This window comes from Zosterops lateralis (genome assembly GCF_965231275.1).
Source record: "Zosterops lateralis genome assembly, chromosome: 12".
Lineage (NCBI taxonomy): Eukaryota > Metazoa > Chordata > Aves > Passeriformes > Zosteropidae > Zosterops > Zosterops lateralis.
The window spans coordinates 3,641,126-3,658,147 of NC_139772.1; the positions used below are offsets into that span (position 1 = coordinate 3,641,126).

The 17,022-nt window shown below is 44.4% G+C and overlaps 1 protein-coding gene across 1 annotated transcript; it reads left to right on the top strand.

The window, feature by feature from the left end:
- Positions 1–1,014: 1,014 nt before the first annotated feature.
- Positions 1,015–14,754, top strand: KCNG4 (potassium voltage-gated channel modifier subfamily G member 4; the record flags this gene model as incomplete). The annotated part of the gene is made up of 2 exons (XM_083870555.1): positions 1,015–1,764; positions 13,966–14,754. 2 exons carry the CDS (start codon positions 1,015–1,017, stop codon positions 14,752–14,754), a joined length of 1,539 nt encoding a protein of 512 aa, XP_083726681.1.
- Between the last annotated feature and the right edge of the window lie 2,268 nt (positions 14,755–17,022).

Consider the following 17,022-nt stretch of genomic DNA (forward strand, 5'->3'; position numbering starts at 1 on the left):
TATGTTACACCAACACGCGCGCCTGCTTTCCCCTCCCAGGAAAGGAGAGAAGGAGGAAGAGAGGAAAGGCAGGCAGCTGCAGAGTGCTCCAGGGATTTTCCATGTAATCAATCCCGGTCCGTGCCCCCCGGTCCCCGCTCCGGGTGCGGGATGTGATGAGCATCACCCGCCGGGCAGCCGGCACTGCCCCCGCTCTGCTGGTAAGTCACTTCGGGAAACTTTCTTTGCAATGTTGGGGTAAATAAAAAGTGATTTTTAATCTCTAGGGACTCAGGGTTTGTCCCTGAATGGAGGAAGGGGAGTGTTTCAGTCGCTGAGAAAACACTTTCTGCCTCTAAACAAAGTTTTCCCCCTCCAACTTCTCAGCGATTTTCAGAATAACCATCATTTAGACAGAACTTCTCCACTTTAAGGCATTTTTTAAACCTCTCTAATCCTTGCACTCCCCCCCCGAGAGGCAGAACGGGCGCAGAGAGAGGCAGAGAGATCTCAGCCTGAGCATCCAGTTAAAGCAATTCGCAACTTTCCCCTCCAGCCCACGGCAGGTAATTGACCCCTCTATCTCTAGTAACTATTAAGCAGCTTAGTTGACTCAGCTCGTGGTTGTGGGTTTACAGAAATAAGAAAGAGAAGCGACAAGGAGCGGAAAATACCGAAATAACGGTGCCCGGAGCTGCCGGGAGAAGAGCCCGGGGTGTTCCCGGCTGGATTTGCAGAACCCGAGCCTGGGTGATAATTATGAATGAGGCTGTGCCTCTGCTCCGTGTTGCCAGACAACCAATGAGGCTGCACAGCAAAGCTCATTCACGGGCTGCAGGCTCCAGCCAGGAGCACAGAGGTGACTTTTACTTACAAAACAGGCGCTCATTAATTCCGTGACTGAGGAAAGTGGCCGGAAGCACCTTTTCTCTGGCAGTAACCTCTGCTATGTTTTCTCCTCCTCCCTGTGCCCTCTGGCTGACAGATCCCCCTGCTCTGATGCCGCTCTGGATGTCCCGGTGAGAACTCTTAGAGATGCCTATTCTCTCCAGAGGCAGCGACCAAGACTACAGCAACATCAGCTACAACTCCTGCAACTCCTTGAGCCACTTCCTTCCCATCTGCGTGGAAACCCCTTCTGTCAAGGGGGTCCATTACCAGAGAGCCAGGAGGATTTACCGCCCTGACCAAGTGTCTGCGGTCGATCTGAAGACAGAGATCATGATCAACGTTGGGGGCATCAAGTACCTGCTGCCTTGGAGCACTCTGGACGAGTTTCCCCTGACCAGGCTGAGCAAACTAAAGCTTTGCAGCAGCTATGAAGAAATCATCCAGCTGTGCGATGACTACGACGAGGACACCCACGAGTTCTTCTTTGACAGGAACCCCAACGCTTTTGGGATGATTGTCAGCTTCCTTGCTGCAGGCAAATTGATGCTCTTGAGAGACATGTGTGCCTTGTCTTTCCAGGAGGAGCTGAGGTACTGGGGAATTGAGGAATCCAACCTGGAGAATTGCTGCTTTAGGAAACTGTTCCAGAAGCTGCAGGAGCTGGCCGAGATCCGCAAGGAAGAGGAGCTCCGCAGGAGCAAGGAGGCTTCGTGTGTCCTGGATGAGAAAACCAGGTTTGGGCAGTTCATGAACAGACTCAGAGATATGGTGGATAACCCCCAGTCGGGACTGCCGGGAAAAGTCTTTGCTTGTCTCTCCATCCTCTTCGTGGCCACCACAGCGATCAGCCTTTGCGTGAGCACCATGCCAGACTTGAGAGCTGAAGAAGACAGGGTAAGTCAGTCCTTCATAGCTGGTCTAACCACAGAATTGGTTCTGGCACAGTGTGTGACAGAAAACGCAGCAGTGGCTCGAATTAGTTCTATCATTTTCAAGTGATATCATGTTAAGAATGACAGGAACAAGTATTGTGCTGATTTTTAGCTAAAATGAAAGAAAGAAAGCCAATATAAGGCTGGTTTTCCTTCTTGAGAAGCAGCCGCCAGTGCAAGATTAACTTGTTAGCACTGGGACTCTCCAACTGACGTTGTGGAGTTTTCAAGATGCTTCACTCTCTAGTTACAGGCAACATCTCCTTTGGACACATCAGCTGCAGAAATATTTTCCTCTGGCATCTTTACTTTTACAAACAGCTGGTTATCTTCCCTTGTGATAAAACTTTCAGATGCTTAAAGGGGGAGAAATATTCATTGATTTTTACATCTTACATTTCTGTAGTTGCATAAAGATTGAAGGATGAGAGGCAGATGAAGTATTTTTGCACATACTGATACTTCAAAGCTGTGCCTCCAAAAAATCCCAATTCCATGCTAAGAGAATTCTGTATTTGCCCCAGATATATGTACATATTGTAGGAGCAACACCAAGCACTCTCCGAACTGCTAACTGCATTTAAACCTTTCTCAAAAAACTCATCCACATTAATTCAGGGCAAATAAATCAAGCCTGTATCACACATGAAGGATCTTCTCTATAACATTGCTGTAAATATTTCAGCATTTAAAAGATTTATTTTCGTAATAATAGACCAGAGGAAAAGCAAGAATCCAAACTTATTTCACATGTGGTAAAGTCCAAATTCATCAAATAACCTTGACTAATCTCTGCAATCAATCCTGCACTTCATTTGCAAATTGCCCTTCCAAAAGTGCTGAGGAAATCTGTGACAAATAAACCCCCCACCCCAAGCCCTGCTGTAAGACAAGACACTCCTCAGAGTGTCATATACTGATAGACAAAGTCATCTTTACATTTATAGCACAGCCTGGTGTGCACCAGACAAAAACCTGGATCTATTTTACTGCTCAAGCCACTGGTCATAGCAGCCTTGTCATGGTTAAAGCATGTCCTGATATTTGATGTCTTGGAATAAAACTGAAGGATGCACAGAGGGCTGAAATCTAAGATCATTCCCTGTTCCATTTTAACCCCTTAACTATTAACTTCCATTTGCTCAGGAAGGCTCCAACCTTTCAGGAATAAGCCTGGTGCTCTTGCAGCCTTCCTCAGCTATTACTTTTTGGCTGAAAAAAAGGAAAAAAAAAAAATCTATGTTCACAGGAAAAGCTGTTAACACTCTTCCAATGCCTCTTCCAAGGAAGTACTTTAAATATAGAACATCCTTTTTCCAGCTTGATGCACAAACATCACAAACTCTGCTCCAGCAAGTGCTTCCTACTAACTTTGTTAATGGAAGTGGCTCGATGATTTTTATCTTCATTTTCCAACCACTGCAGGAAAAGCTTTGATAAATAAGCCCCATACAAAAGAACCAGCACAAGAGCAGAGCTGGATGTGAGGGGTTGTGTGTTTTAAAAATAATTTACTAAGTTAGAAAGAGAAGCATGCTGAGGGTTATAAGTGTGTCTGGGAGCTCCTGGGTTTCCTATAAAACAAGGATGGCATTACTACTTAGAGATTTGCATATATACAGTATTTTAAAAACAAACTGCAGCAAAACAAGCTCAAAGGATGGACTGTTGAATGAGCAGGGGAGAAGATGAAGGATGAACTCGAGGAAAGCACCACATTTGTCCGAATATTTGGAAACATCCCATAATTTACACCCACAGCCTAATGCACTTTGTCATTGTGCCCCAGAGGACAGAGTATTAACAGTCCTGTTCTTTGAATTATGGGATGTTCTGCCACAGGAAACATAAGGGAATCTATGAGAACAAAATACTCGTGCCTTGTGGAAAAGCAGAGAATCTGAACTACTAAACAGGCAGTTTTGGCATCCCTAAATTTCCATCCCTAAATTCTTAGCCTGCAACAACAAAGATTTCCTGACTGGGATCTCAAAAGAGCATTTCAACTAGAGCTGGACAAATAACTCCATGAAGTTAATTGGCTAAAATTAGGAGTTCTTGGCTGCAGCTGAGTCATATTTAGTAGAATCAACTCTGATTTGTAACTCAGAACAGTCCACTGACCTCAGAGTGATTCCAAGATGGGAATTTACCAGACCTGAGAAAGGCAGGCAGCACCTGAAATTTTTGCTTTTTGGGCTGAACACAAAGATGATTCGATATCTGTTTGCTCAGTGACAGAAAACAGTCAAATTCCTTCACAAACTTTCTGAACAATCTGAAATTCCACACCTGAACTCAAAGATGCCCTAATCGTGAGGTTTATTCAATTCTGAGTTAGAGCTTGGCAAAAGATCTGAGGTCAATGTCCTTAAAGGTACTGCAAGGATCCATTTTCCAATGCCACCAACTCTGGAAATTGAATTTATCCACGTTACCCATTCTGAAAAAAACAGAGAAAAAAAGGCTTTACCTCTGTACCACTCTAGGCTCCTGTTCCTCCTCCTCACAGCCACATTAAGAGAGTGAAAACTGGCTGGGCTCCAGCTCAAGAAGGCTCAGAGTAAAAAAAAAAAAAAAGAAAAAAAAAAGAAAAAAAAAAAAGAAAAAAGTGCAAGGTGACTTCCACTTGACTCACTGGGCTCAGGCTGCTGATCCCACCCTGCAGGCACAGCACATCCCTCGTCCTTTCAGCAGCTGCTGAGCCAGCTCTGCTCAGAAGGGAGGAAAAGCTGCCTGGGCAGGCACAAGAGCAACCAGGAGTCCTCGGCAACGCCAGGGAAAGTGAAAACTCCGCTGTGTCTCCGGGAGAGGGATGGCGGGGAGCCAAGGGAGAGCATCTGCATCAGGGAAACCCAGCAGTCACCCTGGCAACCAGAGGGGAGGGAAGGAGCATCGCCAGGGCCAGCACAGGGGGAGCTTCCAGCTGGGAATGCAGCTAAAAGAGGAAATAAAGGAGGAGTTGTTATATATCCACACCCTCCATTTAGGCAGTTAGGAACCTCCTCATGGAAGAAAAAATGCAGAGATTTGGGCAAATAGTTCTATAAGTTTATATTCCATATGCACACTCTGTGAATCCCAACCCAGAGAGAACAGCCTCAAGGTAAAGGGTGAGCAAAAAGTTCAGCAAAAATGTGGAGTAGCAAAGGAACTTGAGCTCTGGTGAGCTCGTGTTTGAGCCTGACCACGAAATAAATATACAAAAGGTTTTATTATTTATGAGGCTGAGGAAAGAGTAGCAAGGTTATGATTTTAGGAATAAAACAACAGGAGAAAATACATCCTTGTATACATCCTTGTATATATCCTAATGATACACCCTTGTCCATGATATTTGCACCAGTTCTTTATGGAGCTCAAACTGCCTTTGGTAAAAAAGCAGATTTAATGTCATCAACGTGCAGTAATTGAGGCATGTAGAGATAGAAAAAAAAGCATTTTTAGAGGTGAGGAAATCTGTTATTGATATGAACAGGCAGCTTGAGAGAAGTGCAAATCTGAGCTGGAGATCAAGAATAGAGGATTGGAAAGCTGAAGTGACAAAATTCACCAGTATCACCCTCAAAAGAAGAAATTCAGATCATCCCACTAGAGATAGGACAGAAATCCCATCAAAGCCCCCTGAAAGTCCCAGTCCCACATGAGAGTTACAATCAGGATCTAAGAGGGGTCACTGAAACAGCACATCCAACCCAAGGGGAAAAAAACCATCATTACAGCACAAAGCTGTAGGATAAAACACTGCAGAAGGGCCTGGAGAGGGAGAACACTTTGAAGTACTCTTGGGACTTTCCTTAGGATGAGATATTTCATTTAATGAGTCCCCAAAATTGGCATCCCCTAGAGAAATGACTCAGCAGAAAGGCTGCAGCAAGGTCTGTACCTCAAGAAAGCAGCAAATTAAGGTCAGGGGGAAGAAAACCCCCAGGTATTTCCATTCCCTGACCTTGTTGCTACTAATTTTTATGTGTTTGCTCTCAGCTGACCTTGAGGAGCTTGGAATTGCTTTAGGTATTTTATAGGACCTAATGAAACAAAATCATCATTAGCTGCATGTTTCATGTTTCACATAAACTGGTGTTTCATGTGAAGGTTTTATCCTGAAACACAGAATACTCATTTTTTTAAAAGCTTGTTTTCCTGGGATCATTTGATTATGTGAAAATCAAGTTCCTTTTAAAAGAGTGAGTTTCAAGGCTCTGGTTGCATTTAGAATCCAGAAAATATGAACAGATGAGGAGAAACCAGTAGTTAACATATAGAACCACTTTTAAATTATTTTTTTTTTATTCTACACCATTATTCTGGAGGGCCCTGATTAGTTTTTGTTGAAGTTTTCTGTATGATACTAAAGAATATTCGGGTTGAACACTGCGGGAAACTGCCTAGAAACAGGTTTTCTTTAAAACTGGAATAATTTTACTTTACAGAGAAAAAAAAAAAACAAAACAATTTATTTGCCTTACTGTGAAGAGAAAGAAAATGTAATACTCATTTTAAAGTGTAAGACTATAAAGGCATCTCTATACGCTTCTATCTATAAATATACTCCTATATACATATGACTTGAAATTACTTGGAACAAAATAAAGCTGGATGTGCTTTGGCTTTATTGCATCTGCTCAAGCATTTTATTCTGGGTTCTTATAAGGTCACTTTCTGCAGACAATCCCTCTCTTAAATTGTCCAAGCATCCAGTGCAATTCTGATTTTTTTCTGACTATTTTGATCATCAAGGAAAGAAGAAAAGCAGGAATTTTGGTGCTTCAGTGGAGCACCAAAATTGCTCCTGGTCTAGCTGTTCTCAGCACAGCAGAACCCAGCTCATTTGTGTGCTTCATGGCCTGAATTAGAGAAATTAATAATGATTGGAGAAAGGTTAAGTAACAAGCCATTAAACAACAGAAATCAGAAGATCCAAGCCTGGGACTTTGATATATATTTATAAATTATTGCTTTGTGGGATCTGACTTTTTTTTTTGAGGTCAGAAACATTGAGAGCTTTGACCCTGAAATTGCACCGTTACCTTAAGACGCTGATTTCAGAGTTCCACATTATCAGTGACCATTTCCCACAGCCAGAACTGCATCATTCAGCACCGAGTCTGTTATGTACAGCACTGATAAGGTTCATATCCCTTCAGCCCTGCCCTCCAGGGCACAGCCAAAAGGGCACTGCGGGGGTGGCACTGCCAGCCATCTGTGCCCCTACACAAAATCAGTGTCTGCACACAAAATGAATGTCTGCACACACTTCTGACCCCCCTGACACACACAGTGAGTGTCTGCACACACTCCTGACCCCCCTGACACACACAATTAGTGTCTGCACACACAATGAGTGTCTGAACACACTCCTGACCCCCCCTGCCACACACAATGAGTGTCTGCACACACTCCTGACCCCCCCTGCCACACACAATGAGTGTCTGCACACACTCCTGACCCTTCAGTGAGAGAATTCACCCTGCCTGGCTTCCCAAAGCTGTTGTCCAGTGGTTTAGAAAGCACAATTAGACATTATGAGTTTTTTTGCCTGATGTTCATCCCCTTTTGGCTGTGTCCCAGCAGGGCCAGGGCTCCCAGCTTTGCAAGCCATCCTGGGGGGGCACCCAGCTGTTCCAGCTGTTCCAGCTGTTCTGCACTGGGCAGTGCACCAACAGCTGTGCAATGGGCCAGCACATGTGTCCCTCACTGGGAATCAGGATTTCCTTTCCCTCTTGCTGCTTTCAGGGTTGTGATAGTTACAAAAGGCTGTTCCCTCACCTGGCTCTCCTTAATGGGTTCAGGTCAGTGTTTAATAAATGCATTTTTTGGGAAGATGGTGTTCCCTTTCATGGAGGCATTCCATCTCTGGAAAACTCTGCTCGAAGCTAATTTATCCTCAAAGTTCCTTCCCACAGTGTCAGCAACTCTCATTAGCACCAGGACCTTCCCTTAAAACAGATTTGAACACATTTGGGACCCCCTGTACTCCAGAGTTACAATAAGAAGGAATTTCCACTCCAAAGAATTTACAGTGCAGTGAGAAAAGGAACAAAGAAACATCAACAGGCAAAATGTACTGACCAGCAGCAAAACTGTCAGTTGAAGGTTATCTTCCCAAGTCCAGATAAATTCCTTGTCATTTTGACCATACTGCTCTTCACAGTTACAAAATTGTCTCTTAGATTCCTTACTAGAAAAACAAGAAAAAGTTTACTCTTTCACATCTTTCTGCTAACACCAACACTTTGGAGTCACCAACTGGTTTAAATCAAACTCAGATTCTTCAGGCTGACACTCACAGTGTTTGCAGACTAAGGACCCAAGTTTAAAAGTTAATTGTAACAATTTATTTCAGGTACACTTCTGCCCCAGAGGGGATAATTATTTGTTGGACACAGATTATTAATTTCTTTCTCTGTTCTTTCTAATGTCCACATTAATACAATACAAATATTAGTTTAGTTTCCTCAAATGTTGTGGTTGTAGTAATTGTTTTCCTAAGTCCAGGCTTCTTTCCCATCAGGCAGAACAAGTGGGAACTCATTGTGTTCTCAGAATACACAGCACTGCTTTAACAAGCTCATCATTCCCTAAATCAGGTGAGAGTTCCTTTCTCAGCAGGCTGTAACCTTCTGATTTTATTGCATCAGGCTGAAAGCATAAATCCGAGTGCTGATGTGATCCATAACACAGGGGTTTTCAAGCTCTCCCTTCCCCATCATTTGATTCAGCAGAGCGAGGTTTAATTATTCAAATAACAGCGTCAATGCGGCCGCGGTGATTCAGCAGTACCTGCAGCACTGCAGCTGCATCCCGGAGCTCAGGTATGCAGGGCTGGCACCACATTTCCTAACCAAGCCACCACCTCACAGCCAAAAGGGATTTCTGCCCTGTGTCTGCTCATTTCCTGCTGCCAACGGGATAGGAACAGTCTGGAGATAGCTGGTTTGCTCAGATCCCTACACCCAGGTCTTGCTCTGCCTCTGCTCCCTCCTTCCCCTTCTCAAGACTTGCAGCCTTCCCTGTATTCCCACTGCCTTGGGTCTGTGGGTAGGCAAGGGCAAGAACCAAAGCTCATTTTTCCACCATCTCATTAGTTTGTGTTTTTCACACAGCTCAGGGAGAAGCTCTAGACCTGGATGCACTGCCCAGGTATGAACTGAGAAGGGCAAAGGGCTGGAAATTGGTACCTTGGGCTTAGAGAAGGAAATTCCTGCCAGTTTTACATCCTAGAGGGCTGGCTGATTTTGGCCAAAGGGCCAGGCTGCGGGAAGAGCAGTCCTGCTGGGATAAGTGCTGGACAGCACAAGCTGGCAGAAGGCAGGTCGGGAGGCACAGCACAGGCTGATCCCATCTGCTGCCACTCCTGGGGACACTGGCCTCTGTCCACAGAGCAGCGTGTGCATCACTGCAAGGATCTGAGCAGCAGCCTGGCTGTGCCAAACTAAACCTGCCCCTGCCAGGATGAATTGAGCAGATGTGAACTGTGACCTTGCAGCAGCCACAGCCCCAGGCACGCTCCTGGTGTGAGCAGTGACATTCTGGCAGCCTGTCCTTCCTCTGCAGAGGGATGGGATGGTGCAGGTCCTGTGTGCAGGGAAACTCCTCTAGGACTCCAATAGGATGGAGAATGTGCTCTCTGAGCTCCTGCCCTGCCTGGTTCTGGCTCTGTTTGGTGAGGGTCACTGAGCTCCAGGACAGCCTTTCCTCAGGAGTGATCAGTGCTGCAGCTCAGGCAGAGCTGGCTGGGAACAGGGCTCAGATCCCTTCAGCCCATTGCTCATTTGTTTTATGGTGATGAGCCAGCTGGTTCCCACCAACGTGCCCTGGGAATAACAGTGTTTGCATGTTGGAATTCTGGAAACTTGGATTTTGAGATTTTAGTATATACTAATGCATATGGAGCAATATGGAGGATTTTGGGTGTTGTCTAAGTCCTTCTTCTTCCTTCTTCTTCCTGGGTTTGGGTGGTTTTCTGTAACTGGGTGAAAAAGGTTCACATTGAGGGCTTTGGGTGGTCATTATTGGATCAGAAATATAAATAATAGAGGTGTCCTGGAGGTGTCCAATAACAAGGTCCTCACCTTGTTATTGGGTGATTAGTGCTTAAATAACATTGGAAAGAGTCAGAGACTCTCCATTTTACCTCTCTTCTCTAACTTGCTAGTTAGAGCTCACTCCTTGTGAGTCTGTAAATAGATAAGAAACAATAAACATCCAAGTCCAATCTCGAAATCTACATTTCCTGTGCATTATTCATCCTGACCTCAGCAGAGAAAAAGAAGCCAGAACCTTCACATTTGCATTCAGGGCTTCTGTCATGGCTTCTAGCTGGGTTCAAGGACTTTTATCAGCTCGGCCTCATAAATAACACGAGATTCCTCTTTCACAAATGTGCTGTGTAAGCAACATATACACCTTGTGCTGAGGTGTGCATTGATTTCCACTCTAAACTCTGGAAATATGACATGATTCTGAGATAATCCAGATACTGATCAAGCTGTGCTTATTACAAAGTGTTCTACAAGCACTGGAGGAACTTTTGCTGTTTAACTTGGGAATAGGTCATTCGACACAAGAAACACTTGGAATCACTGACACCATCCTGAACAATGTTCCCTGGAAAGAACAGGAAGGAGATCATGGGAAATTCTGTAGTTTTGCTTGTTTTACCTCCCAGACTCCACCCTGTTTATAGATTGTGGGAAATCCCAAATTAGCCAACATAGAAAACAGGCTCAGATTGCTGCCAATAAACTTCCACTTAGAGTCAATCACACCCAGGGCAGGAAGTTGGTACCTGTCCAATTTTATCCTCACACAGCTGCAGCACTGCACTCCCAACACTGATGGGAACAAAAGCATTTATTTCCTCATTTTACTTCAGATTAAGAGGGAATAAAGGGTAAATACCCACTGCAGAAGGTATTGGGGTAAATCTCTGGCAGTAGGAAACTCACTGGTGGATCAGGTAATGATTCAGACCAGGCTTTCCAAAGCACATTTTAATTGTCAATTGTTTTAGAGTGCAGACAGGTGGGACACAAATGATCAGCACAGAGCAGATTCTGAAGAAACACGAGCAGTTCTTTGGTGGTGTCATACAGTTATTCAATAATAATAAAGTTTTTCCTTGTCTAGAACACATTAAAAAGGTTTCCAGCATCTGGAAACCAGCATGGATAGATGAGAGATCTATTCTGCAGGGGAAACTCTGATTCAGTCTCCCTGGGCACAACTAAAATTATTGGTGCACGTGAAGAGATTATTTTCACTGGATGAGATTTATACCTGTTGTAAGTTACTCTAGTGCTGCATAACTCTGGGATCTGATTTTGTTTGTTATCCTGGATGTCATTAAACTTTAATTAATGTTTCCTGGCAAACTAAGAGGCCAGGTAATTTATCTCTTTTTATCTTGTGAGTGGCACACATCTCAAGCACATTTAGCTGGAATTCACAATTAGTGAATAAATTTCTTTTTTTGCTGCCTTATCCCTGGAAGCATCCAAGGGCAGGCTGGACAGGGCTTGGAGCAATCTGGTCTTTAAGGTCCCTTCTACCCAAACCATTCTGGGATTCTGTGAGTGGAAAAGAGAAGCCAGGAGAGTTTCCTTGGGCACATCTTTCCTCTGGCTGTTGAGGGAACTGGGTTAACTGGACTCCGTACTGCTGTTCTATTTTATTATAAACCTACTTTTTTTTTTTTTAATTATTTTTTTTTTTTTAATTTTTTTTTTCCTATTTAAAGAGAATTTAACAGAAATACCCTAAAATGAGCAATCTCCCTGTATGTAACACCATAAACTCCAGCACATCAGAGAACATGGAAAATAAGCCACTCTCTTATAGACCAGAGGGGGATAATCAAAAGGAAGCTTGAAAATTTTTTTACTGTCTTTGGTGGTAGAGGAGTTTGAAACAACTCCTTTGCTCCTCTGAGGTAGTTTATAAATCTAAGAAACCACTCAATATTTCAGGCACCGGGCTCAGTATATATCTTTTTACACACAAAATATTGTTTCATTCATTGCTGAGCCAAATGCTCATTTCATGCAGAAGATCAATACCAGGCACTCATTTTATTACATTTATATCATAGGTTGTAGAATTTCTGCTGGAGGCAAGTTCCATAAATCCTGATAAATTCTTGCATTGTTGAAAAGTAAATCTGCAGGATGAATAAAGTATAAAGAGTTACATACTCACTGTTGGGCCTGTCATAACTATTCTCCCATCAAAGCCAGTGACAGGCTGAGTGCAGATTGATGTCAGATGGTTTTGTTGAAAAAGCCTTCCCAAAATATGCTGTGGTCAGTTATAAATAAAATCTCATCTTGCTCACAGTCAGCACCTCACCAGTTTGGAGCTTTTAGAGCTCCCACTCCACCATGAGCAGAACTGCAGCAGGAGGAGAAAGAGCTCAGGGAAAATTCAACTCAAAGATCTGGAAATAAAACCCCCAAATTCTACTCTAGTTAATTCTCCCTCAAGGGAGGGAGTTTGCTGTGGTTTGTATTGGCAGGTGCTGAACACCAGAATATCCAAATGTGTCTGGTTTGTTCAGAAAGAGGAATTGTATAGAAGTTGTGGCACAGAGGTTTCTTTATTGGACATTTAGGCAAAAAAAGCCTTTCATAGATCAGGGTATTTGGGCCATACTGAAAGTAATTAATGGGAAAGTGATGGCAAAAAATAAATTGAAATCTCCCACTGACACAGGGGCATTGTTATTTTGGTGAGAACAGAGATTTGAAGTCAGAGTGTTCTGCCTGTTCTTTGGACAACAGTTCTGAGAGCAACATAAAACACTGAGGTGTAAAAATCCTCAAAACTACTGGGAGAAACAGAAATTGGGTTTGATGCTTGATATTTCCTTCCCCCTTTATTTCAATATTTGCTGCTTTTGAGCAGGATATTCAAAAGGATGAAGAATGTTTGAAGAGACTGACATTGGAGAGGGATATTCTATATAAATCAAGTCAGGTGCATTCCATAATATATACAAATGTTCCTGATATATAAAACATCCACATACAAACTCTTGGGATGAAATCCATCTCCCAATGTGAAGTCAATGAGCATGTTCTCATTATGCTGACAGCATAAATTGCCTTCACTAAGTAAATATAAATTTCCATAGGGAATACTAAGGTCACTGAGGGTGGCAGGAATTAAAAATATCCCAAACAGTTTCTACGTTTTAACACCTTGAAATTTCACGCTCAGTTCAAAAGAGCCTAAATCTTAATGGTTAAACCTTCCAGCAAACAAAATTTCTTTTCTTCTATTTTCTAAGGAAGGAATAGGGAAAACCCCCTGATGATCTGAGAGCGATGTCACCTGTAAATGTCTAAAGGCAAATAAATAACAGATGTACTGGGAATTCAGCCCAACTAGCAAAAAAATGGAATAAAGCTTGATGGAAGCAATGAATAATTCAGAGGCCACATCACTGGAGTGACCAGAGGCAGGTCTGTGCACAGTCCAGGCTGCACTGTACAAATAGTTCAGGGCTTAGAGAGAGTGAGCACTGCATCACACAAGTGCTGAGTGCAGGCAATCTCATCAAGCCCAGTCAGCAGCTCTGCAGACATCAAAGCACCCCAGCCCTGCCTGCAAATGGAGCCACAGCCTGACCCTGCATGCAGAGCCCTGGCATCAGCTTTTGTGGTGTTTCATTTTAGGGGTAAAATATGGACTCGGCAGCTTAAATGTGCAGAAAGGAAAAAATCCCCAAATGGTGCTACAGAGCTAAATTGATCTGAGGGTTGGGCAAGATAAAACACACTCCTGATGGGAACCTCTGCTGGCCAATTCTACAACACAAAAAGACTTGTTACTCCCAAGTGCAGCAGAAAGTGGGAATTATTCAGGACTTAGAGCCTGCATGCCAGGACTTTGTACATAGATGGGTTTCATTCAAGCAGGTTGGAAGAAGCCACACAGTAAAACGAGGCAGGTGGGTAGATCTGTTTGTTCAGCTGTTTCATGTGCTCAGTATTCTCTGTACACAACTGAAGGACAGCTGCCACACTACCTGTGAGCTGGGCTTTGTTTATCTCTGCTACCAGTGACTCAGGCAGATCCATATTGCTTCTCCCTCAGTGTTTTTTTGGATGCCGGTTCACAGACTGTTCTTTTGTTTATTTCCCTCTCTGCTTTGTGCCAGGGTGAGTGTTCCCAGAAGTGCTATTACATCTTCGTCATCGAGACCATCTGCGTGGCTTGGTTCTCCCTGGAGTTCTGCCTCCGCTTCATCCAGGCCAGGAGCAAGTGTCAGTTCTTCAAAGGCCCCCTGAACATCATTGACTTCTTGGCCATTTCCCCTTACTACGCCTCGCTCATCTTCTCCGAGGACGACCCCGGCGAGGAGGAGGACAGGCCGAGCAGCAGCAACACGTACCTGGAGAAGGTGGGCTTGGTGCTGCGGGTGTTACGTGCCTTGAGGATCCTGTACGTGATGCGCCTTGCCCGGCACTCCCTGGGCTTGCAGACCCTGGGGCTCACCGTGCGCAAGTGCACGCGGGAGTTTGGGCTGCTGCTGCTCTTCCTGTGTGTGGCTGTCACTCTTTTCTCCCCCCTGGTGTACCTGGCTGAGAATGAGTCCGGCAGGGTGCTGGAATTCACCAGCATCCCCGCCTCGTACTGGTGGGCCATCATCTCCATGACCACCGTGGGCTACGGGGACATGGTGCCGCGGAGCGTGCCGGGGCAGATGGTGGCCCTCAGCAGCATCCTCAGCGGGATCCTCATCATGTCCTTCCCCGCCACCTCGATATTCCACACCTTCTCCCACTCCTACTCCCAGCTGCGCAAGGAGCACGAGCGGCTGCAGTCGCGGCTGAGCCGAGCCAGGAACGCCAACCGCTCCGGGGAGAGCGACACCTTCAACGAGACTGACAGCCTGGGGCTGGAGGGACAGGCCTCCCCCATCAAATACATCTACACAGGGAACTGAGAGTGGTATGTCCCATCAAATACACCTACACAGGGAACTAAACCTGGTGTCCCCATCAAATATATCTACACAGGGAACTGGCCTGGCTTCTCTAATCAAATACATCTACACAGGGAACTGAGAGTGGAGTTCCCATCAAATACATCCACAAAGGGAACTGAGAGTAGTATCCCTCATCAAATACACCTACACAGGGAACTGGGCCTGGTGTCCCCCTTAAATACATCTCCATGGGGAACTGAGAGCAGTGTGTCCCATCAAATACATCTGCATGGGGAATTGAGAATAGAGTTCCCATCAAATACATCTACACAGGGAACTGAGCCTGGTGTGTCCCATGAAATACATCTACACAGGGAATTGAGAATGGAGCAGCCCCCAAATACATCTACAAAGGGAACTGAGCCTGGCCTCCTAATCAAATACATCTACATAGGGAACTGAGCCTGGCATCTCCATCAAATACACCTACACAGGGAACTGAGCCTGGTGTCCCAATCAAATACATCTACACAGGGATCTGAGCCTGGCCTGGGGAGTTCCCAAAAGCACCGACAGAAATGTGCACATGTGTGTGTCAGCAAAATACACAAAGCAAAGCAACAACATAGGTTGCAGTGCTATCTCCTCTCCTGGCTTAGGTATAAGCAGCAGACAACCCAACAGACCCAGCTCCAAAAAATCCCCATGGAGCTGGAGGTTGGGAGAACGTAAAAAAGTCAGAGTTTATTCAGTGAAAAATGCTCATTCTTCTTTATGGCTACTAAGAATAAACTTTGTCTCTACCACATGCATCTTGCTGAATACCTGATACTGAATGAGTAACAAACAAACCAGCTTCTGTTGGCACAAGCACACTTGTTATTTTATTTGCCTTTGAGTTTCCAGTGTTCCTGCAATGAATATCCTCAGCCAGGCGTTAGGACACATTCTTTCAGGGCTACACACCAGTGTGGTTATCCACAGCTCATCCACCAGGCATACAGATGCAAAAACCAATTCTGTATTTAAAGCCAGTAACAAGCTTAAAATAAAACCGCTGTGTGTGACAGCTTTCAAAGTTTGCCTGTAGCCAGACGATCAATCTGTACCTAACAAATTGCACTGCTTTGTATAAAACACATACTGCTTGCAAGAGCGTTTGCTTGAAATGCAGTTGTGGTCTGCAGACTGTAAACATATCATACTAGACAGCAAAAGTCTTCAAACTTCTTTTTTCATATAACTATTTAAAATAAAAATGAGGAATAAAACAAGCCCAAGCTTACTGACCATATCAAAAAGCCTTGGTGTTATATTTTTTTTTTTTTTTTTTTTTGTTGAATGGTGATGGTTTCTCTGGAAGAAAGATGAAAAAACAGATTTCTTGAAAATGTGATGATGGCTTAGAAATATCCAAAGGTATAAATAGTAAAGAATGAGGGGAATGATTGCCGGAGAGGCAGTGGGAATGATTTCCTGATGGGAATGGAAGATACCCATGTACAGCCAGAAGAAAGCTTTGCAGAGGTCAGCAACGCTCCTTTAAGGAGAGACTGGATGGTTTTGTGCAGTTTAACCCTTTAGATGGTGTCAATGTGGTCAGTGAATTCCATACAGGTCACAAAGGCCAGGTGCGTGTCCAGGCCCATGTCAGGCACAGTGTGAGAATCCCCACAGGGCTCAGACACGCTGAATTTGGGGTGTGTATTTAAGCACTGAGATTAATCAAGGCCTAAATCAGTTTTTAATCAGATTTTCAGCTTTCAATTACTCCATTACTTAAACCTTGCCAAGGTCCCCATATTCCTGTGATGGGGCCAACCTCAGTGAATGCCAATTGCCTCCTGCCCAGCCTGGTGCCATTGGGAGCAGGGGACATTGTCACTGGGGACACTTCCAGGCACTGCCCCATCTCCCACCTGGACATCCAAACCCAGCCACCTGCAGAGTCTGCAGCTCCCTGCAGGATTTGGGTGCTGAGCTGCTGCCCTCCCTCCTGCACAGCTGAAGTAGAGAAAAGCACAGTTGTTGGCACAACTGGGATGACGTGACTGGAATTAATCTCTTGGGCTTATCTTGCTACTGACCTTATGATTCCACCCAGAGAAACTGCAGCGGATTATTCATGGGGATGTTCCAACACAAGAGGAACAAGTTGACTTTAGATGACAGGCATTTACATTTCCCCCATTAAATATGCATTTTCTGCTGGTTTATGCACAGGTCCATCTGATTTTTTAATTTCACAATTGGCTTGTTTTTTTAATATATATATATTTTTTTTTC